The following is a 22604-nucleotide window of genomic DNA, read 5'->3' as shown; positions in this document are numbered from 1 at the left end:
ACAACAATCGACCAATGAGTGCGTAAATAAGTGGAACAACAAATTGACGTTCTTCTCTTTCTCCTCTTCTCTCTCTCTAAAATCAACAAATAAGAAATAAAACAAGATAAGATAAAATTGAGCCCTGGCGCAGCCACACCACACCAGTGGCTCAGTGGATCGAGCACAAACTACAAACCAAAGGGTGGCCCATTCAATTCCCAGTCAGGGCACACGCCTGGGTTGTGTGTCAGGTCCCCGGTAGGGGGCACGTGAGAAGCAACCACACATCAATGTTTCTCTCCCTCTCTTTCTCCCTCCCTTCCCCTCTGAAAATAAATAAAATCTTTAAAAAAAAAGATAAAATAAAATTGAGTGGGAGACTGAATTGGAGGGCTTTGGCTGTCAGAGAACTAATACCCAAAGTCCTTCAAAGTCAAAGCCTTGAACTTGGGTGGTCTCTCAGTTCTGATTGTGAGATTCCTGTAACCTGGGGAGACCAGTGAAATGCAGGTCTTAAGTGAGGGTGAATTATGGGAGGGAGAGGGCAGACAGGAAACGGGGAAAATTGAGTGTGGGACTTGTTGCTGTGGTAGTTTGGATGGATGATTGGCTTCCAGCCACTAATCTTTCACCATCCAGGAGTTCTAGTGGGTCTTCATTGTATGCTAAATCATATGCAAATAATTTTGTCAGTAATGGTGGTTTGCTATAGCCACCGGGGAGGGCGGGAGTGAGTCAGGTGATGTGAGTTGCGAAGTCAGGCAGGTTGTGCCCATACTGTGAGGGTTACAACACAAAAAGGTGGTGGAACCTAACGTGTGCCTGATGAGAATTTGTGAGGTGTTAGGGCATTTCGCTGAGGTGCCCACTGCCCATCTGGACCATGGAATGTGAGGGCAGGGGCATTAACCAGCCAGTGCTTGGGCCTCAGGGGACACAACTACTGTGTTCAGAAGGTTTCAGCTAGAAAAGGAATGACAAAGGAACGTTTAGAGAAAAGCCTTATGACAAAAGAATTTTGTTTTTGTTTTAATTGTGGTGAAATATTGGCCCTGGCCAGGTAGCTCAGTTGGTTAGAGATTAGAGCATTGTCCGAAATGCCAAAGTTGTAGGTTTAATCCCTGGTCAGGGCACATACAAGAACCAACCAATGAGTGTACAAGAAATCAGTATTTTCTTTTTCCCTCCCTTCCCTTTTCTCTCTCTCAAATCAATAAATAAAAATTTTACAAAGTGTGGCAACATATCCATACAACAAAGTCTACTATTTTAACCATTTTTTCAGATTAAATGTATTGAGGTAACATTGGTTAATGACATATGTTTCAGGTGTGTCACTCTATAATACATCATCTGTATATTCCATTGTGTGCTGAGCACCCAAAATCTATCTCCTGTCTCCATGTATTTGGCCCCTTTCCCCCTTACATTAGCCATTTTTAAGAGTATAGTTTAGTGGCATTAAATGCATTCACACCATTATGCAACCATCACCACCATCATCTCCAGAATTTTTTCATCCCTGCTAGCTGAAACTCTCCACTAAACAACTCCCATTCCCCCTTCCCCAACATCTCTATCCTACTTTGCCTCTGTGAATTAGACTATTCTGGGCATCTCATGTAAGTGGAATCATACAAGGTTTATCGCTTTGTGTCTGGCTTATTTTACTTTGCGATGTTTTGAAAGCTTCTCTGTGTGGCAGCATGTGTCAGAGGTCCATTTCTTCTTTATGACTGAGTAATATTCCACTGCTCATGTAGACCACATGCTGTTCATTCCTTGATGAACAGTTGGGTTGCTCCCACCTTTTGGCTCTTGTGAGTAATACTGTTATGATCCTTGATGTACAGTATAAAACTCTTTGACACATGGGTTTTATTGACAATGGTGGCTGTTTTTCTAGTTGTTCTTTTGAAATATTAGCATACCATCAATCTCTAGGAACAAGAAGGCACGTCTCCCAAGTGAGAGGAAAACCTGAGTTTGCTTAGATGTTCTCTCCCCACTCCTTATTTCCATCTCCTAGAATGAAATTACCTGCGATTTTCATGTCAGTTCAGTTTTTCTGGTGCTGACGTTGGGTTGGAATTCAGGGGTGTCCAACCTGCAGCTCAGGATGGCCATGAATGTGGCCCAAAACAAAATTGTAAATGTACATAAAATATTGTAAGATTATTTTTTGTGGGTGATTATGTGTTGCAATGTATTTAATGTGTAGCCCAAGACAACTCTTCTTCTTCCAGTGTGACCCAGAGACACCAAAAGGTTGGACACCCCTGTTAGATTATGTCAAGTATGGGCAGCGTGGTACCACAAAGAAACTCTCCTAGGATGTGACTGGGAATCAGATCATTCTACTCATGAGGGAAAATTCATCAACATGACTCATGTAGGTTACAACCTATACTTAGAAACCTAGAGAAATGCCTGCTTATATGCACCCAGACACATGTGAAAGCTTGTTCACAGATGCATCATTCATGTTGTAAAAAAACAAACACACAAAAAAACAAATTAGAAAGACCTCTATATGCCAGTCACCTATAGCATTAAGAAATTAGAATAGTGTCCTGACCAGAGTGGTTCGGTTGGTTGGAGCGTCATCCCCTAAACTGAAAGGTTGCAGATTCAGTCCCTGGTTAGGGCATGTGAGAAGCAGCCAATCGATGTTTCTCTCCCTCTCTCTCTCCTCCCTTCCCTTCTGAAACCCATGAGCACGTCCTTGGATGAGGATTTAAAAAAAAGAATTGAAGTAGTAACAGTGGAATACTATATAGCAATACAAAGGGACCACAAGCAACAATATGGGTGAGCCTTAGAGAAAGCAGGCATTTGCTAAAATTGTATGACATCAAGCTACACTGCTTAGAATGCATATCTAAGTTGAAATATTATATTTAATATCATTTTATTTTTTAAGTAATAATGTACTAGTAAATCAATTTTACTGCATTCTAATTGCCTTTAAAATTTTTTGTTGATTGATTTGAGAGAGAGAGAGAGAGAGAGAGAGAGAAACATCAATTTGTTGTTCCACTTATTCATGCATTGATTGGATGATTCTTGTATGTGCTCTGACCAGGTATTGAACCCACAACCTTTGCATTTGGGGATGATGCTGTAACCAATGGAGCTACCCAGCCAGGGCCTTATTACCTTTTTAATGTGTTTGTAAGAAAATTTTATTTCTGTTAAAGGATAAGTTTCACTTTCTAAATTTTACTTTTTAAAATTTACTTTTCAATTACCATTGGCATTCAATATTATGTTAGTTTCAGGTGTACGACATAATGGTTTGACACTTTTTAAGAAAAGATTTTACTTATTTTTACAGAGGGGAAGGGAAGGATAGGGGAGAGAAACATCAGTGTGTGGTTTGCTCTCATGTGCCCCCTACTGGACACCTGACTGGGAATTGAACTGTGGACCCTTTGGTTCACAGGTTGCTACTCACTCTACTGAGCCACACTAGCCAGGGCTAATAGCCCAACATTTACATGACTTACAAAGTGTTCATCCATTAAGCCTAGTACCCATCTGGAACCATGCATAATTATAATAATTTTTTGACTATGCTGTACTTCATATCCTGGGACTATTCTGTAACTACCAATTTGTACTTCTCCATCCCTTCACCTTTTCACCCAGTCCTCAACCCCCACCCCCCTCTGGCAACCATCAGTCTGTATCTGTGAGTCTGTTTCTGTTTTGCTTATTTTGTTCTTTAAATTCCACACATGAGTGAAATCACATGGTGTTTGTCTTTTCCTATGTGATTTATTTCACTGAGCATAATACCCTCTAGGTCCATCCATGTCATTGCAAATGGCAATATTTCATTTTCTGTGGCTGAGTAATATTCCATTGTATACACGTACAACATCTTCTTCATACACTTGTCTATCCACAGGCACTTGGGCTGGTTCCATACCTTGACTCTAGTAGGCAGTGTGCTGATGCCACTTTTGACTGCTGGGATTTAACTCTGTAATCCCATCATTATTCCCCAGGAATCACTTATTTCTTGTTTTTGAAAATTTTTTTTTCCTTTGGAGAAATCCAAGTTCGCAATCCCTGGGACGAGATGGCTGAATCTTTCTTTGCTGACTTTGGCCTGTTGTGGTACCTCAAGGAGCTCAGAAAGGAAGAGTTCTGGAAGTTTAAGGAGCTCCTCAAGCAAGAGCTTCTGAAACTGAAGCTCAGCCCCATCCCATGCCCTGAGCTGAAGAAGGCCTCAAAAGAAGATGTAGCAGCATTGCTGGACAAGCATTACCCAGGAAAGCAGGCATGGGAGGTCATGCTGAACCTCTTCCTACAGGTCAATCGGGGAGACCTCTGGACCAAGGCTCAGGATGAGATCAGAAGTAAGTGTGTGTTGCAGGGGTGTGACCCATGGGGGAAGGTGGGTCTACTGGGAGCTTACAATAATGAAGGGGATGTAGTCATTAAAGTCATGGTGACCCCTCCACCTGTTATTGAGGGTGTGTTATAGGTCAAGGGGACACTTGAAGGTGGTAGACAAATTACAAGCCAATTCCATGCATAGATGAGCCAGTGATGGATGGGGGGGTGGGTAGTGTCTGGGGCAGACTGTTGATCTCAGTGGTGTCCCCTTTTGTACGTCCTGAAGTGAGTCCATGCTGCTAAGGGTGACCTGGGACTTAGCATCTGCTGAGATGGTACTTGTCTGTCCTTCTTTTTTAGTTTTTAAGCCTCACCTAAGGATATGCTTATTGATTTGAGCAAGAGAGAGAGAGACAGAGAAAGAGAGAGACATACATACACAGAAATATACAAAAGGAGACAGATATCTCTAAAATTCTCATGTTTTAAAATTTTTTAATTAATTTTTTTAGAGAGAGATAGAGATGAATACTGATTTATTGTTCTACTTATTTACATGTTCATTGGTTGATTCTTGTATGTGTCCTGACCAAGGATTGAACCCACAGCCTTGGGGTATGGGGATAGTGCTTTAACCAACTGAGCTACCCAGCCAGGGTCAAGTTCTCCTGTTTTTTTTTTTTATTTTATATCCTGCTGGTTTATTTTTTTATTTTTTTTAAGATTTTATTTAGTTATTTTTAGGGAGGGAAGGGAGGAGGAGGGGGAGAGAGAGAGAGAGAGAGAGAGAGAGAGAGAGAGAGAGACATCAATGTGCGGTTGCTGGGGGCCATGGCCTACAACCCAGGAATGTACCCTGGCTGGGAATCAAACCTGGGATACTTTGGTTCCCAGCCCACGCTCAATCCACTGAGCTACGCCAGCCAGGGCTGAAGCTCTCCTGTTTTTATAAACAAAACTTCCTCTGCACCAGAGGGAGAAAGACCATCTCTCCATCCCTAGGCTGTTTTCCAGTCCTTTAGCAAAGGTCCTTTAACAAAGCTATCCCTGCCCTTTGCTCAGAAGACATGCAGAGATGCCTGGCTTTCTGTGGTGCTCATTTCTGCAATGCAGAGTGTGGTCCTTGTCAATATTTGTAGCTTTGTTTACCTCCTCTAATGTGTTCCCTTGGTCATACAAGCTCCAGGTGAAAGAACAATGGTTCAAGGGTATATTTCTGAAATTAGCTACCCTCCTCATGGTGCAGTAGAAATCGTCTAGACCTTATGGTTTCAGGTCGGGCAGACATAGCATAGACCCTGGACCCTAATATTTACTCACAAGTCAAACCAGCCAAATAGCATAAACTCCCTCAATGATTTTTTGTAAAGTGGGAGTGGAGTGGATGCTAATGGTTTTTTGAGGAGCAATAACAACAACTTCCTACTGATTCCTGGCAAACCCTCCATACATGGTAGCTCTATGGATTCTTTACCTGGGGGAGATGACCCCCTCTTCCAGTTCTGAATGTAATTTCCAAGTGTCTACACTTTGTGCAGCCTGTACTCAGAGGTGGGCTTCCAGTTTTGATCGGGTTCTTCTATAGACAGGGTTTCAGATGGATTCTGGTCCTAACAAAACTGAGTTAAATCCACTGGATCATCCATGGACATACATTAGCCTTCACATGTGTGTTTAGGTCAACCTGTAGGGATTTTTCCACATAACAAAGAATGAATGCATTTTAAAAAATGTAAGCCCTGGCTGGTATGGCTCAGTGGATTGAGGACCGGTCTGCTGACCAAAGGGCTGCTGGTTCAATTCCCAGGCAGGGCACATGCCTGGGCTATGGATCAGGTCCCCAGTAGGGGTTTCATGAGAGGCAACCAGACATTGATATTTCTCTCCTTCTCTTTCTCCCTCCCTTCCCCTCTGTCTATAAATAAATAAATAAAATCTTTTTAAAATGTAAATTTATTGCAATGGTGTTTATTAATAACATATGTTTCAGGTATACATTTCTATGTGGCATCATCTATCTATTGCATTGTGTTCACCACCCAAAGTCTAGTCTCCTTCTGTTGCTGTATATTTGACCCCCCCCACTTCATCTTCCCCTCACTTTATTCCCCTGTGGTCTGAGTTTGTTTGTTGCTTTCTGCTTTGTATTCCATGCATGAGTGAAATCATACAGTTCTTATCCTTTTCTGTCTGACTTATTTCATTTAGTATGATACTCCCAAGATTCATTTATGTTGTCACAAATGACAATATTTCATTTTTTTTTAATTTCTGAAATTGTAGCATTGGAACTTTCATTACTATCATCTTTGGGATTACAACTGAATATTTTAAATTTAAGTATAGTTGGTATATAATCATATGTTGGCTATATTAGTTTCAGGTGTACAATATAGTGATTTAATATTTCTGTATCTTACAATGGGATCACCCCACTAATTCCAGTAATCATTTGTCACCATATAAACTTATCACAGTATTATTGACTATATTCCCCTTCCTCCTTTCACTCCATCCACCCTGTCCCTTCTGGTCACTGTCCCTTTGGTTTCTATTTCTATGAGTATGTTTTTGTTTCATTTGTGTGTTTGTTTTATAGATGACCCAGAAATTCCATTTCTGGAAGTTTATCCGAAGAAAACAAAAACACTAATTTGAAAGGATATATGCACCCCTATATCCATTGCAGCATTACTTTCCGTAGCCAAGATATGGAAGCTACCCAAGTGTCCAATGACAGATGAATGGATAAAGAAGTGGTACACATATGCAATGGAATATCACTAAGCCATAAAAATATAGTCTTGCCATTTGCAGTGATATAGGTGGACCAGAGGGTATTGTACTAAGTGAAATAAGTCAGACAGAGAAAGACAAATACCATATGGTTTCACTTACACTTCCTCATTTTTTATGGCTGGGTAGTATTCCATACACACACACACACACACACACACACACAACACATGTTCTGTATCCTGTCATTCCTTCTCTTGGCTCTTGTGAAAGAGTGGATTTTTTTTTTTTAAGATTTTATTTATTTATTTATTTTTTTAGAGAGGGAAGGGAGGGAGGGAGGAAGAGAGAGAGAGAGACAGAGACAGAGACAGAGAGAGAAACATCAATGTGCAGTTGCTGGGGGTTATGGCCTGCAACCCAGGAATGTACCCTTGCTGGGAATTGAACCTGGGACACTTTGGTTCCCAGCCCGTGCTCAATCCACTGAGCTATGCCAGCCAGGGCAAGAGTGGATTTTTTAATCCTCTTGTATTCTGTCTTCGTTAACTCAGATAAGCTTAACCCCTATAAAAGTCACATGAAAGAAAAATTCCGTCGTGTGTGGGAAAAGGAAACCTGTCTTGGAGTGCCTGATGAGTTCTACAGAGGATCCATAAAGACGGAGTATGAACAGCTGAGCCGTGCCTATGGGGCCCACTGGGCTGAGGAGACCTCAGTCACCGTGGTCTTGCACGGCTTGGGAGGAGCCGGGAAAACCACCTTTCTGAGAAAACTGATGTTGGAATGGGCAGAGGGAAACTTGTGGAAGGAAAGGTTCACATTCGTCTTCTTCCTCAACATTTATGAAATGAACAGTATCACAGAGACCAGCTTGGTGCAGCTCATCTCCAGGGACTGGCCTGAGTGCTCAGAGCCCATCGAAGAGGTTTTCTCCCAGCCACAGAGAATCCTGTTCATGATGGATGGCTTCGAGGAGCTGAAGTTTTACCTGGACCTTAACAACCCCTGCAGCGACTGGAGGCAGCGACAGCCAACACCCGTGCTCCTGGGCAGTCTGCTGCGCAGAAAGATGCTTCCGGAGTCTTCTCTGCTGCTGGCCTTAGGGATGGTGGGGATGAAAAAATATTTTTACTCATTGCAGTATCCGCAATACATAAACATACAGGGATTCTCTGCACACACAAGGAAACTATATTTCTCCCACTTCTTGGGGGAGAAGCATCAAGCTGCCAGAGCCTTCAGTCTCATGAAGGACCACACCAAGCTGTTCCTGTTATGCCAGTACCCACTCGGGTGCTGGCTATTGTGTTCATGTCTGAAGTGGCAGCTGGAGAGAGGAGAAGACCTCAGCATCGACATCCACAGCAGCACTTCCTTATATGCCTCCTATGCGACCAGTGTGCTTAAATCAGGACTGAAGAACTTCACGCCACGGCAGAGCACCGCCAAGATCAAAGCCCTCTGCGCCTTGGCTGCAGAAGGCATCTGGACCGACTCGTTTGTGTTTCAACTCTCGGATCTCCAGAGGAATGGGATCTCAGAGACTGACGCCTCGATGTGGGTGGGCATGCAACTCCTGCGAAGGAACGAGGACCGGGTCACCTTCCCCCACATATGCGTTCAGGGGTTCTTCGCAGCCCTGTGGTATTTGCTGAGAGGGCCCCAGAGCCAGCCTGATCCAACCATCAGAAGTGTGGCCCGGGTCGTGGAAGCGACGGTGACGCTCGCCCCATCCTACCTGATGCAAACAGGAATGTTCCTGTTCGGGTTATCTGCTGAACGAATGACCTCCACGTTGCAGACGGTCTTTGACGTCCCACTGTCCAGGGAGATCCAGCCGGAAATAATCGAGTGCCTTCGGAGTTTTAGTCAGTGCGTGGACAGTCAGGCCTTGGTAAGATTTAGGGAACTGTTCAACAGTTTATTTGAGAACCGGGAAGAAGAATTTACAACACAAGTGATGAGTTTCTTCCCAAAGGTTGACATTTATATCAACCACACAGATGATTTTGTAGTCTCTGCCTTCTGCTTCAAACACACCCACAATCTGAAGGAACTTCACCTGACCCTGGAACATGTGTTTCCGGATGACCGTGAACACACCTTAAAGTAAGTCCACCTGGATGCGCCCTCCCCTGCCCCCACCATGGCTGCAGCCCGCTCCAGTCCCCTCTGGGTATTGCATGGATCCTTATATTTGTCTGCTTATAAAACATGGCTTTGTGCCCTGGCTGGTGTGGTTCAGTGGACTGAACGCTGACCTGCAAACCAAAGGGTTGCCAGTTCAATTCCCAGCCAGGGCACATGCCTGGGTTGTGGGCCAGGTCCCCAGTTGGGGGCACACAAGAGGCAACCACACATTAATGTTTCTCTCCCTCTTTTTCTCCCTCTCTTGCTGAAGAGAAACATCAGTGTGTTGTTGCCTCTCGCGCGCCCCCTACTGGGGACCTGGTCCGCAACTCAGGCATGTGCCCTGACTGGGAATCTAACGGGTGACCCTTTGGTTCACAATTCAGCACTCAGTCCACTGAGCCACACCAGACAGGACAAAAAATTTTTTTTAATTTTAATTGAGGTATAATGGACGCATAACATTAGTTTGGTTTCAGGTGTACAACATAATGATTCACTATTTCTATGTGTTGCAAAATTATCACAAATGTAGCTTACAGTCACCACCATACGGACTGCATTTTGTCATATATAATGCACACTTTTTTGCCCAAATTTTTTAAGGAAAAATAAGGAAGCACATTATACTTGGGTATAATGATTACATACCATGAGTGTAATAATGGGTATAATAATTCTGTGTATAATGCACACAAAAAACTGGGTGTGCATTATATGCAGCAAAGTATGGTAGTTACAGTTTAGTTTGGGGGGGTTTGATATGGTGATGAGAACATTTAAGGTTTACTCTCTTAGCAACTTTAAATATACAATATTATTATTATTATTTTAAATTTTATTTATTGATTTGTGTGTGTTTGAGAGAGAGAGAGAGGGATAGAGAGATCAACTTTATTGTTCCACTTATTTCTGCACTCATTGGTTGACTCTTTTATGTGCCCTGACCTGAGACTGGACCTGCAACTTTGACATGTCAGGATGATACTCTAACCAACTCAGTTACCCAACCAAGACCACATTATTATTAAATGCAGTCATCATGCTGTACATTACATCCCCAGGGCTTATTTATTTTATACCTGTATGGTCATGTTTTGGAATACAATTTCCCATTCAGTGATGGACCACCCAAAGCCAACCTTTGTTCATAATCATCAAATATTGTCATGGAGGCAGAATAAGATGGCTCAGGTCACATGGCTAACAAGTGGTTGAAATGGGGATTAAATTCATTGCTGTGGCCTTGGGAGTCACTTTCTCAACCACCATGCCATGTTGACTCAGTTTACCTGGCTACACCACTCCCTGTTCAGGCCTGGGTGTCTGTCCTACTTGGAGGGGCCATGGGAACAGTGCTCTGTCTATTCTGAGAATGTCTTGAGTTGAATGTAGCCACTGGAGTCTCACAGGGTCTGTCCCCTCACAGTACCAGCCAGAAACTGGGCTACTGGAAGGACTTCTGCTCAGTGTTCAGCACCAGCAAAGACTTTCAGGTGCTGAACTTGGACAGCTGTGTTTTTGACGATGCCTCCCACACGATCCTCTGGAAATCACTCACTCAGTCCACTTGCAAACTTCGAAAGTTGATGTGAGTTGGATGTATAAAAATATAAATTATATATAGATATATAAATATACAAAAAGTATATGTAGATATATAGGTATACAAAAAGTATATGTAGATATGTGGAAATGTAATATAATAATGATTCAAAAAAATCAAGTCCAACCTGCACTGACCATGTTCCAGGCACTACAATAAATGTTGATTTCTTAACCATCACGATACCATCTGTTGCTTTCGTGAAGAAATGAGAGCATGAAGAAATTAATTTGCCCAACCTTGCAGAAGTACCCAGGAAAAAATGCAAAAATTTTACACAGATTGTCTCTTTTTTTATTGTGTAATTTTAATTTTTAAAAATTATCTCCTTGTAAAACAAATCTTAGTTTTTAAAATGAAATGGACCCATTCCTTGGGAACACAGTCTTGCCCAGAGCGTTAGTTCAGCGGTGGGCATTTGTACTGGGTGTGAGGTGCTGTTCTAAGCCTAGGAACATGCACAGAGGCACAGACATGGTGTCTCCATCCTCCTAGTGCTGAGGACTCACTGTGGACTGCTCCCCCCTCCTACTGTGGATGGTGACATGTGGGTGAGGAGGGACTAGGAGGAAACAGGAAACATCCAAGCAGTGGAGCCTCAGTGCTTGTCTGCTGTCTGAAGTTCCCAAGAGAAAAAAAATTATAGGCAAGAATAACCAGATTTCTCAGGGCAGGGACATGAGCCATAACAGGGCGGTGGGAAGAATTGGGTAAGGGGAATCTTGCTTGGTGCTTAGACTTCATTCCATGGGTTCTAATGCCTCATCTCTTGTAGGTATAGTTATGCTTTTGGCCTTGGAAATGGTGTTGACTTCTTTAGGGTCATTCTGTACAACGCTCACCTGACATACATGAACCTGCATGGCACCAACCTGTCCCATGAGCAAGTCAAGAAGCTGTGTGAGATGCTGAAACACCCCTTCTGCAACATAGAACAGCTGATGTGAGTGTGTTTTCTGTGGTGAATGGCATATTTCTTTCCATGGGGGCCTGGCAGTTCAAATGTGCCCACTTCCTTTCCTGCATCAGCCTTTGCTTCTTGCATGCTTCATCATGCCCATCTTGGCATCCGCAGATATCCTGGCAAGGGGAGGAGGAGTCTAGTGGGCAAGCTGTCCTTTCAGAAGGGCTGTCTCACCCTTGTCTTCTGCATTACTTGCTTGACTTAATGGCTCACGGACAACTTACATGACTCTTCTAGCTTCTGTCCTCAACCAACCAGGCCAAAACCAGAACCCCAAACATTTTCCCCTGAAGCTATTGGTAGAAATAATGAGAAAGAATATAATGGCCACAAACATGATCATCTAATTTGGCTGAGTCCAATATTGAGTCCAGAGGGAAAGCGACTGCTTTGCCTAAAACAATTTCTTCTGCTTAAAAATGATCTGGGCCTGGCTGGGTTCCTCAGTTGGATGGAGTGTTATCCTGTGATCATCGGCCGGCAGTGACCACAAAATGCTGTGGACGGCTCGTCAACACTCGAGAAAAACATACACAGAGACAACCAGGTCCTGTGGGGAAGTAGGAACGGAATGGCCACTCTCTCTGGTGGGGAGAGCGCCCCGTTCCCCCTCCAGAGAGGCTTTTTATTGGTTTCATTTGCATAGGGATTCAGGTAAAGCTCATTAAACATTGCCAGGAAGTAAGGATCAAACAATAGATAGCAAGGAAGTCTGAGGGCCTATCAAAGAGCTGTAAAACTTTAAAGAACAAACTTACTTCTTCCTTGGACCCTTATCATTCAACTGAGAGCATTCTGAACAAAGCAGCTTTCACAGGATGTTACATATTCTTTCTTAGGCCTGATCACCCAGGGAACCTGCCCTTTTCAGCACAGAGCTGTACCACCCTGTCATTGTTTCAGGCTTAGGTGGAGCAAGGGAATTAAGGCAGCCAAGGGATAAGAAGTTTTTCTCCAAGAGGTTGAGGACTCAGGCTATATCACAGCTGAGAAGCAAGGGTCCATCACCCCCTTTTGCTGTAGCCCCCAAAGTCCTTTCTTGGGGGCCTCCCACGTGATCATGCCTGTCTTAGATCATTCCCCCCTTGGGGAATCTTACCTGTCATTGGCTAACAGACCAAGCATTGGGGTTCAGTTATGAATGAAGCAGCAGAAGCAGCGCTGCTGCCAGGGAGATAAGCTTTTGTCTCCTTGCTGGCTTACAGTCCAAGGCCACTCCCTCAGCCTTAGCCTTGGTGGGGGTTACAGCTTCTGATACCAGGCAGGGCAGTTCCTAACATTATCCCATACTAAAAGTTTGCAGCTTCAGTCCCCAGTCAGGGCACATACTTAGGTTGTGGGTTCGATCCCTCTTCAGGCTCTGTACAAGAGGCAAAGGTTAATATTTTTTCTCTCACATTGATGTTTCTCTCCCTCTCTAAAATCAGTAAACATATCTTTGGGTGAGGATTAAAAAATATATAAAAATGAGCTGGGATAACTTTGCCTTGGTTGGGTGACTTCTAGACAGGCTCAACCCATTTTTTTTTTCAGCAGAAAGAACAAAGGGAAGTAATAGAGGTAGCAGTAAACAAACCAGCTAATCAAACCCACCAAGCAAGCATGTTCTCTCTCAGTTCAGCACCTCTGCTTTGCAGGAACAATGGCAAATACAGTGCATTCACACACAGTCAGTTAATTGTGCGGCCAAGCTTCAGCAGGAGAAGGAGGCAGGTTCCATGCATAAGGGCTTTTGAACATTTAGGCTTTCCTGTAGGTCCTAGTCATCATTTGAGGTGTTTCCATATTGTAACAATTTTTTTTTAACTTTAGCACTCTCCATTCAATGGGAACCTACAGAATTCCCAAGTATGTCACCCCATTTCATGTTATACCATTCACATAGGGTTTAAAGTGTTTATTTTTAAATTGTTGACACTAATATGCATAGGGTTTTATGTATTACTTTTAACCTAAGTATTGGGTATTGGGTATAGGAAACCAGGAGTGAGCTGTACAGGTATTTTAGCCAGAAACTTGCTTCTTTGGGATACACCAACTGTTCTCTTCGCTTCTGTTTGGTAATGGGGGTGAGAGGTCCTCAGTATCCGGTTTCTCTAGCCCAGTAGTTCTCAACAGAGGGCAGTTTTGTCCCTGTCAAAATGTCAATGTCTGGAGACATTTTTTTTTTTTTTAGTCCTCACCCAAGGATATATGTATTGATTTTAGCGAGAGAGGAAGGGAGAAAGAAAGAGAAACATCAGTGTTGGAGAGAAACATTGATTGGTTGCCTCCCATACATGCCCCGACCAGGGATCAAACCCGCAACCTAGGTATGTGCCCTGACTGGGGAATCAAACCTGTTACCCTTTGGTGTACCAGGCAAGGCTCCAAGCAACTGACCCATAAGCCAGTGCTGGAGACATTGTTGATGGTCAGAGCTGCATGGGAAGGGTGCTACTGCCATCTAGTGGCGGGAGGCCAGAGATGCTGTTCAACTTCCTACAATGCATTGGGCAGTCCCCACGACAAAGCAGGTGGTGAGAAACCTGCTGTCGCCCATGAGATGCTTTTGTGAAGATGCATTAGATCTCAAACTGGGGGTTGCTTAACCTCAGAACTATTGACAAATAATCAGGTAATCAGGCAGAGTTCCAAGTAATCCTCTGTCGTGGGGGCTGCCCACAACAGTGGGATGTCGAGCAGTGTCCTTGGCCTTCACCCACTACGTGGCAATAACGTCCCTTGCCCCAGATGTGACAACCACAACTATCTCCAGATGCCTGGAAATGTTCCCTGGAAGTCAACAGTCAGCCCTGCTGAGAACCTCGGGCTCAGACTGTGTCCTAACTTCAGTGGAAAGCAGTCAAAGGTTAATAAGGAGAGTTGTGGGATTACCTTTGTTCTTTCTTTTTAAAGATTTTATTTATTTAGTTTTAGAGGGGAAAGGAGGGAGGGAGAGAGAGAGAAACATCGATGTGTGGTTGCCTCTTGCGTGCTCCCTACTGGGCACCTGGCCTGAAACCCAGGCATGTGCCCAGACTGGGAATCCAACTAGAGACCCTTTGGTTTGCAGGCTGACACTCAATTCACTGAGCCACACCAGCCAGGGCCAGTTTGCTTTTTTAACGAGTCTGGAATGTGGACATTGGATTGGCAGGTGCAAGACCAGAAGCCAGGGTGTGGTCCATGACCAATTTTTTTTCTTTTAATATTCACCCAAGAATGTGCTCATAGATTTTTAGAGGCAAGGGCCTGGAGGGAGGGAGGAAGGGAGGAGGGAGGCAGGAAGGGAGGGAGGAAGGGAGGGGGGGAGGAGAGAACCATCTTTGCCAGAGAGAAACATCAATAGGTTGCCTCACATACACATCCAACCAAGAATAACCACAACCCAGGCACCTGCCCTGATCAGTCCAGTCCACATGACCTTTCCATTCACAAGACGATGCTCCAACCAACGGAGCCACACTGGCCAAGGCCATGGCTGATTAAAAAGTTATTTTTTCAATTGCACTTGGCATACAATAATATTACATTAGTTTCAGGTGTACAGCATAGTGATTAGACATTTATATAACTTATGAAAGGATCCCCCTGATAATTCTACTAGTACCCACCTAACACCTTATGTAGTTATTACAACATTATTGACTATATTTCCTGGACTAAACTTTACATCCCTGTGAATGTTTTGGAAATACCAATTTGTACTTTTATTTTTCTTTTAGTTTCAAGGGTTTTATTTTTTTTACTTTATTTTTATTGTTGACATTATTACAGATGTCCTCATTTTCCCCACTTGGCCCACCTCCACTCCACCCCGGGCCTCTCTGGCCATCACCACACTATTGTCTGTGTCTGTGGGTCTTGCATGTCTGTTCTTTGGCTAATCCCTTCCCCTTTTCTCCACCCAGCCCCCCAGCCACACCCCCATCCCATCTGGCGACCACTAGTCTGTCCTCCGTATCTATGAGTGTATGTCTGTTTGCCTGTAGGCCCTGCTGGCCTCTCCTCCCACCCCTGACACGTGTCTCCTACACAGGTTAGGGAAGTGTGACATCACCCAGGAAAGCTGCGTGGAAATCGCCTCTGCCCTGCCATGCAACCGGAAGCTGAAGCTGCTCTCCTTGGTAGAGAACCCTGTGATGCACGAGGGCGCCCTGGAGCTGTGCAAAGCCCTGAAGCAACCAGCCTGCACCCTGGAGAAGCTGCTGTGAGTCCATCTGGGGCAGTGTGCTCTTGGACCCCTCCGTTGACAAGGCCGTGGAAGGTTGGCAGAGCCGTCGGCCCACCTGAGTCACTGGCTCCCCAGAGGTGCCATGAGGCTGAATTTAAGAGAGGCGAGGCTGTGAGGGGGACCTGGCATTGAATTTGCAATCCTCGTTGTCACTGCAGAGGATCCTGTGTCTGCAGGTGTCCTGGGTGCTGGGGAGGGGAGAGTGTCAATTAGTTTGAAAAAGGGATGCACTTGAGTTCTTTCAGGTACAGTAGAGTGCACAGCTGATTTGCCCATGAGGCTACACCAGGAAATCAGTGTTAAATCCCACAAAACGCTGTGATTCCTTAAGGTGGGGGCAGGGGCAGGAACAGCTATGTCTGTGGAAGCGGACAAGTCATTTGGAAGCAAAATTTCTATCTGTGTGCATGCACAGGTGTGCATGGGTGCAGAGATACATGCATTGCACACCGCATGCAGAGTGGCATTCAAAATAGAGGTGGGTCAGAACAGTATTACTGAGATGACTTTTCAGACCATAAAAGAAACTCAACAGTACATTAAATATCAAGAACAGTAAACATTAAAGCCAAACTGTTTTATTGTTTTTAAAGATTTTTAAAATTTATTTTAGAAAAAGAGACACATCAATTTTGTCGTTCCACTTATTTAGGCATTCATTGGTTGCTTCTTATATGTGCCCTGACAGGGGATCAAACCCACAACCTTGCCATATCGGGACACCACTCCAATCAACTGAGCCACCCAGCCAGGGCAGCTGCTAATTTTTTTTAAATTTTAAACAAGATATCAATTAAACCAATTGCATCCATGTTGTCCTATTGAGTTCTGAGCTACCAGGTAGTGACTTCTATCTGACTCATCCTGTTATATTCCACACTTGTAATGGTGTATAAATAGGAACCCATAATCACAGAATTAAGTTTTAGATAATATTTTTGAAAGAGAAATTATGTTAAATCAGGTGTGATCCAGCACATTCCACTAAGTAAGTTAGCATGCGGCATTGCAGATGAGGGGTGGCTTTGTCCAAGGTCCCTCCAGCTGGGGGGATGATCTGCCTTGGATATGGAATCTGAGACTCCCCAGTTTGGGGTGCTGTCTTCATGTTCTTCTGTATTTTTGCAGCTGCTACACTTTTTAATCCTCTCATCTTTCTCAAATGACCATGGAGTACTTGGAGCAATGAAGTTTTTGCATGTGGCTTCAGGAAAATATTACCACATAGAGTGCAAGCAGGCTGACAAATTGTGTGTGTGTCCCTCTGCAGATTGAAGTTCTGTTGCCTCACCTCTGCCACCTGTAACTACATCTCTGAAGCCCTTTACCACAACAAATTCCTGTCCATTCTTGACCTGGGGTCCAATACCCTGAAAGATGAGGGAGTGGCATATATCTGTAATATACTGAGGTACCCAAGCTGCATCTTACAGGAGTTGTGGTAGGTGTAGCTATGATTTACTCAGGTCTTTTCTTTTCTTTCTTTTCCTACCTCTTCCCTTCCCTTCCCTTCCCTTCCCTTCCCTTCCTTTCCCTTCCCTTCCCTTCCCCCTCTCCCTCTCCCCCTCCCCCTCCCCCTCCCTCTCTCTCTCTCTCTCTCTCTCTTTCTTTTGCTGGTACACTGCAAGGAAACAAAAAGGGGAAAGCATGAGGTCTACTGAGAAAAAGCGAGGCTGAGCATTGACCCCACCTGGTATGCCTAGGAGCACCCAGTGCTGCACTGATATATGTGTGTCTTAATTAAAGGATGAGTCAGGACTTTTGGGCCATGCTGCTCTGCAGTTGGGTCTCCAGTCTCAGGAAGACCAGAAATGGAGCCCTCCATGCCCTTGACCAGTTGGATGAACTTGCAAGGGTGCCTCACCTCACCCTAAGAGCAAGATGAGGGTCATTCATTTCTCCTGTACATCTGGAACCTCTCCTGAGTAGATGAGGAAAGTGGTAAATGAAACACACTAACATGCCTGTTTCCATGGAAGTTGATTTTATGGAGTTTCATATACACACATATACACATACACACACAGCTGCATGCACACACGTGTGAGTGTGAGGCTGTGAATGTGTATTTGTGTGCATGCCATGGTTTCTCAATCTCAGCACTATTGACATTTGGCCCAGATCATTCTGTGTTGGGAGGTGCTGTCCTGCACTTGGTAGGATGTTTAACAACATCCCTGGCTTCTACCTACTAGGTGTCGGTAGCACCCTGTCTCCTAGTGTGGCAACCAAAAATGTCTCCAGGCATTGCCAATATCCCCTAGGAGGGGAATGGACAAATGTCATCTCTGCTTAAGAACCACAGATATGCATACCCACAGCACACACACACACATGTTAGGTGTTTGTGTGTATAAATATGTACCTATATACATGTGTGCCATATACATGCACACACCCACACATGTGTGAGACTTATGCATGTGTGTGTGTGTGTGTGTGTATACAGACACATATAAGTTAGTGGGTGATACATTCTGTATAGTGGGTGATACATTCTGTGGGGAACCATGAGATTAAATGCAGCAAAGAGACTGGGGACATGATATTATATAAAATATTCAGGGAAGTCCTCACCAAAAGGTGACAATTGTGTAGAGAAATGAAGGCTATGTGAGGGGTAGCCCTCCTGGTATTTGAGTCAAAAGCATTCCAACTGGCAAGAACAATAAGGGTAGACAGACCACCAGAGCAGGAGAATTGTAGGGAGCCCCAAGTGTTGGGCTGAAAACAAGGACTTGAGAAGTTGTTGGATCTTCACCATTAGTATAATCATCATTATCATCATCACCAACATCACCATCACCTTCACTATCACCACCATCATCACAATCATCTTTACTATCATTACCACCAACACAATCATCTTCACCATCATCACCATTGTCATCACCACCATCTCAGAAGAACTTGAGCATTTCATCCTTCACATTAATAAATGAAAAATAAGCTGAGGCATTAAAGATTAGACCTCATGACTGTATTTGTGTGTGTGTGTGTGTGTGTGTGTGTGTGTGTGTATTTTCCCCCCAGGTTGACAAGTTGTTACCTCACCCCTGTTTGCTGTAAGGACCTCTCTGCTCTTATTGTTAGCAACACCAAGCTGAGAACCCTGAAACTGAAAAACAATAAAATAGAAGATGCTGGTGTCAAAGAGTTATGTGTAGCTTTGAAGCACCCTAACTGTAAACTGGAGACTCTTGGGTGAGTGTTTACTGATGGTCTTTATGGGAAGGCTTCCCTATTTCCAGACTAGGACCAGTTGGAGGATTAATGGGACAGAGGGGAAGCAGGGTCCAAAACAAGTGTGTCCGGAATCATCTAAGTAAAATGCTGTCCTATGAAACCAGGGCTTTTCAATCTTGGCACTCTTGACACTTGGGACAGCATAGCCCTTTGCTGTGATAGGGAGGTGGGGACTATCCTGTGCATTGTAGGATATCCTGTGCATGTGTAGGATATCCTGTGCATGGGTAGCTGCATCCCTGGCCTCATTCTACCCACAAGATGCCAGTAGCATCCCCAGCTGTGTTGAATATCTCCAGACATTGCCACATGTCCCCCAGGGGACATAATGACCCCAGCAGAGAACCACTGGTCTAGACCATCAAGTCTCCTGCTCAGAGGCATGGAATTGGCATCTCACGATGGTGTGCCTTCCAGGCCAGCCAAAGCTGCAGTGGTCTCTCTGGGTATTTCCCTGTTGCAGGCTGGACATGTGTGAGCTCACCATGGCCTGTTGTGAGGACCTGGCTTCAGTGCTCACTTTCGGGAGATCGCTGAAGAGCCTCAACCTGGACTGCAATAACCTGGGCCATGATGGGGTGGTGATGCTGTGCAAAGCCTTGAGCCATCCGGACTGTGTCCTGGAGCTGCTCGGGTGAGTGGACGTTTCCCTTAGTGGTGAGTGATCTCGGGATGATGCATGTGTGCTGGGGCGGGGAGGGTTTGCTGAGCCTCAGCACGATATACATTTGGGCGGCAGAGTTATTCACTGCAGTGCAGCATGTTGAGCACCACACCTGGTCTCTATCTGCACGTTACGTGCCTGTAGCCCCTCCCTCCAGCCTTGATAATTGAATACGGAATCTTCCAAGCAGCTAAGAGACTCGATCTTAATCATTCTCACCATGAGAAAGAAATTACAATTATGTGATGTGACAAAGGCCATCCTATTGCATGTTACAGGTGGAGCAAACTTACACACGTTGTACACCTCAAATTTTTATATACCATATGTCAATTCCATTGCAACAAAAATGAATGAATTTTAAAAAGACTGGATATCCCATTCATTCCCTGAAATTAAAAACTATGTCTCCAGACATTGTCAAATGTCCCCTGAGAGGCACAATTGTCCCTGGCCAAAACCCCTTCCTTACTAATGTAGAAATACTGTCTTCTACTTACATTTTCCCAGAAAGATACAACCCTAGCTCAGACTTGGGAGGAGTTCTAGAAATAGTCAAGCTGAGTCTTGAACAGACATGCATTCCTGAAGCAAGAGTCTTGGTTAGGATTGTTCTGAATATTATATTTGCACTTAGAGCAAAGAGAGTGGATGCTTGAGAATGAATATTTGAAACCCTTCCAGATGGCCAGCCCCCTGGATGGACGAGATGGTTCACGGCTCTGACTCTCACGTCTCTGCTGTATGGGGGAGATCTGGGCTCTCCTCCGTGTTTATGCCATTCTCCCAGTCATTTCCAGGGAAGAATGGTATAGGGATGCGGAGAGTCCAAATGTTTCTGTCTTCCTAGGCTGGACAAATATGCATTTGAGGAGGAAACTCAGGTTCTGCTGAAAGCCGTGGAGGAGAAAAACCCCCAACTGAGAATTTTACATTACCCTTGGGAGGCTGAGGAGGACAGGATGCGAGGTTTTCTCCTCTGACAGGGGATCCCTGGCAAGAAGCTCCCCTCACGGGCTTCTCCTGGGTCACAACGGGCAGGCGACCCTCCTTCCAGCACATCCTGTCTGGGAAATTGTCTGTCGTAACAGCAAGAGCTGTGAATTCACAGCAGCTCCTCCACAATGTTCTAGCAAAACACAACAATGGTGGTGTGTGGGTCAGCGTGTATGTGCTGTCTGTGCCCGAGACCTCCATCCCCCATTGCCCCAGACTCCCATCCTACCTTGTGATATTTAGAACAAATACATTAAAGGGATGCACACTTTGGAAAGCACACCTTTGCTGTCTCCATCGATGTCTTGGGTTGCAGGAGCCTGGGCCTGAGGGAGCCACCACCCTCTCACACTTCTGACTTAGAAGCGATGCTGGCATGTGTCCGATTTTAGAATTTATTGTTATCACTACATCTAACATCTGCCCAAACGTTCCATTTTTGGTTTGACTGTCTAAAGTTAGATTTTTAAAACATCTTCACCCAAGGATGTTGACTGATTTGAGACAGACAGAGAGAGAGAGAGAGAGAGAGAGAGAGAGAGATTGGTTGCCTCCCATACGCACATCAGGGATCAAACCCACAACCTAGACATGTGCCCTGACTGGGGATTGAACCTGCAACCTTTTATCCCTGGGATAATGCTCCTACCACCTGAGCCACCTAGCCAGGGTGAATAAAATTTTTTAAAATTAAATTTGTTGAGGCAACATTGGTTAATAACATTGAATACACTTCAGGTGTACAACATTATAATCTGATATCTGCATATTCTACAGCGTACTCAGCACCCAAAGCCTAGTTTCCTTCTGTTACCATATATCAGAATCCCTTGACCAAGTTTGCCCCCCCTACTCCTTTTCTCCTCTGTTGCCTGCACCTATGAGTTTGTTTTGTTCTTTTCTTTTTTATTTTATATCCCACACATGAGTGAATAATATGATTTTTTATTCTTTTCCATGTGACTTAGCATAATAGTCTCAAGATCCACCCATGCTAAGATGGTATTTTATCTTTTTTATGTCCAAATATTTCATTGTGTGTATGTATGTATGTATACATATGTGTATATGTGTATACATATATGTATATATATATACATGCACACAAATATATATACATATATATACAGAGTGGGGCAAAAGTAGGTTTAGAGTTGTTCATATGGAAAATATGATAATGGACCAATATAAGAATAAATTCTGTTTCCTGTACTCACACCTGTAAACCTGGTTTTGCTCCACCTTGTACTCACACACATGCCATGTCATCTTCATCCTTCCACTGATGGACTCTTACGTTGCTTCTACATCTTGGCTATTGTCATGAGCCTAGGGACACCTATCTTTTTAAAAAAAACATTGAATTTTGGGGGGTGACATTGCTTAACAAAATTATATAGTTTTCAGGGGTGCAATTCTATAATACATCATTTGTATATGGTATTGTGTGTTCACCACCCCAAGTCAAGTCTCCTTCCATCACTTTTTTCCCTGCTTTACTCTCATCTACCTGTCCCCACCGTCCCTTTTCCTCTCTGGTCATCACCACACTGTTGTCTGTGTCTGATATTTTTTCCTTTGCTTAATCCCTTCACCTTTTCACCCAGCCCCCAACCCCTCCCCTCTGACAGCTTTCAGTCTGTTCTCTGTACCTGTGAGTCTTTTTCTATTTTGTCTGTCAGTGTATTTTGTTCATTAGATTCCACAGGAGTAA

The 22604-nt window shown here is 44.1% G+C and overlaps 2 protein-coding genes across 2 annotated transcripts in view; one reads left to right on the top strand and one right to left on the bottom strand.

Annotated features, from left to right (window-relative positions):
• The window catches only part of LOC114510749 (patr class I histocompatibility antigen, A-2 alpha chain-like), a 512772-nt gene that overhangs the window by 153854 nt on the left and 336314 nt on the right, over positions 1-22604 (bottom strand). The gene's annotated exons all lie outside the window — the stretch shown is intronic.
• Positions 4068-20878, top strand: NLRP9 (NLR family pyrin domain containing 9). The gene is made up of 9 exons (XM_028529305.2): positions 4068-4349; positions 7620-9177; positions 10628-10789; positions 11580-11747; positions 15790-15960; positions 17255-17425; positions 19018-19188; positions 19694-19864; positions 20745-20878. The coding sequence occupies exons 1-9, from the start codon at positions 4070-4072 to the stop codon at positions 20875-20877; spliced, it is 2985 nt and encodes a 994-aa protein (XP_028385106.1). The 5' UTR covers positions 4068-4069; the 3' UTR covers position 20878.

The sequence above is a fragment of the Phyllostomus discolor genome, chromosome 12, assembly GCF_004126475.2.
Source record: "Phyllostomus discolor isolate MPI-MPIP mPhyDis1 chromosome 12, mPhyDis1.pri.v3, whole genome shotgun sequence".
Classification (NCBI taxonomy): Eukaryota; Metazoa; Chordata; class Mammalia; order Chiroptera; family Phyllostomidae; genus Phyllostomus; species Phyllostomus discolor.
Note: the sequence above shows the minus strand (reverse complement) of the source record. Positions and strands in the feature narration are given on the sequence as shown.

Excerpts from the sequence above, each read along its gene's own strand:
- NLRP9 (XM_028529305.2), top strand. The coding sequence starts at position 4,070 with ATGGCTGAATCTTTCTTTGCTGACTTTGGCCTGTTGTGGTACCTCAAG. Across the intron at positions 9,178-10,627 it reads GACCGTGAACACACCTTAAA|TACCAGCCAGAAACTGGGCT; the intron begins GTAAGTCCACCT and ends GTCCCCTCACAG. Across the intron at positions 10,790-11,579 it reads TGCAAACTTCGAAAGTTGAT|GTATAGTTATGCTTTTGGCC; the intron begins GTGAGTTGGATG and ends CATCTCTTGTAG.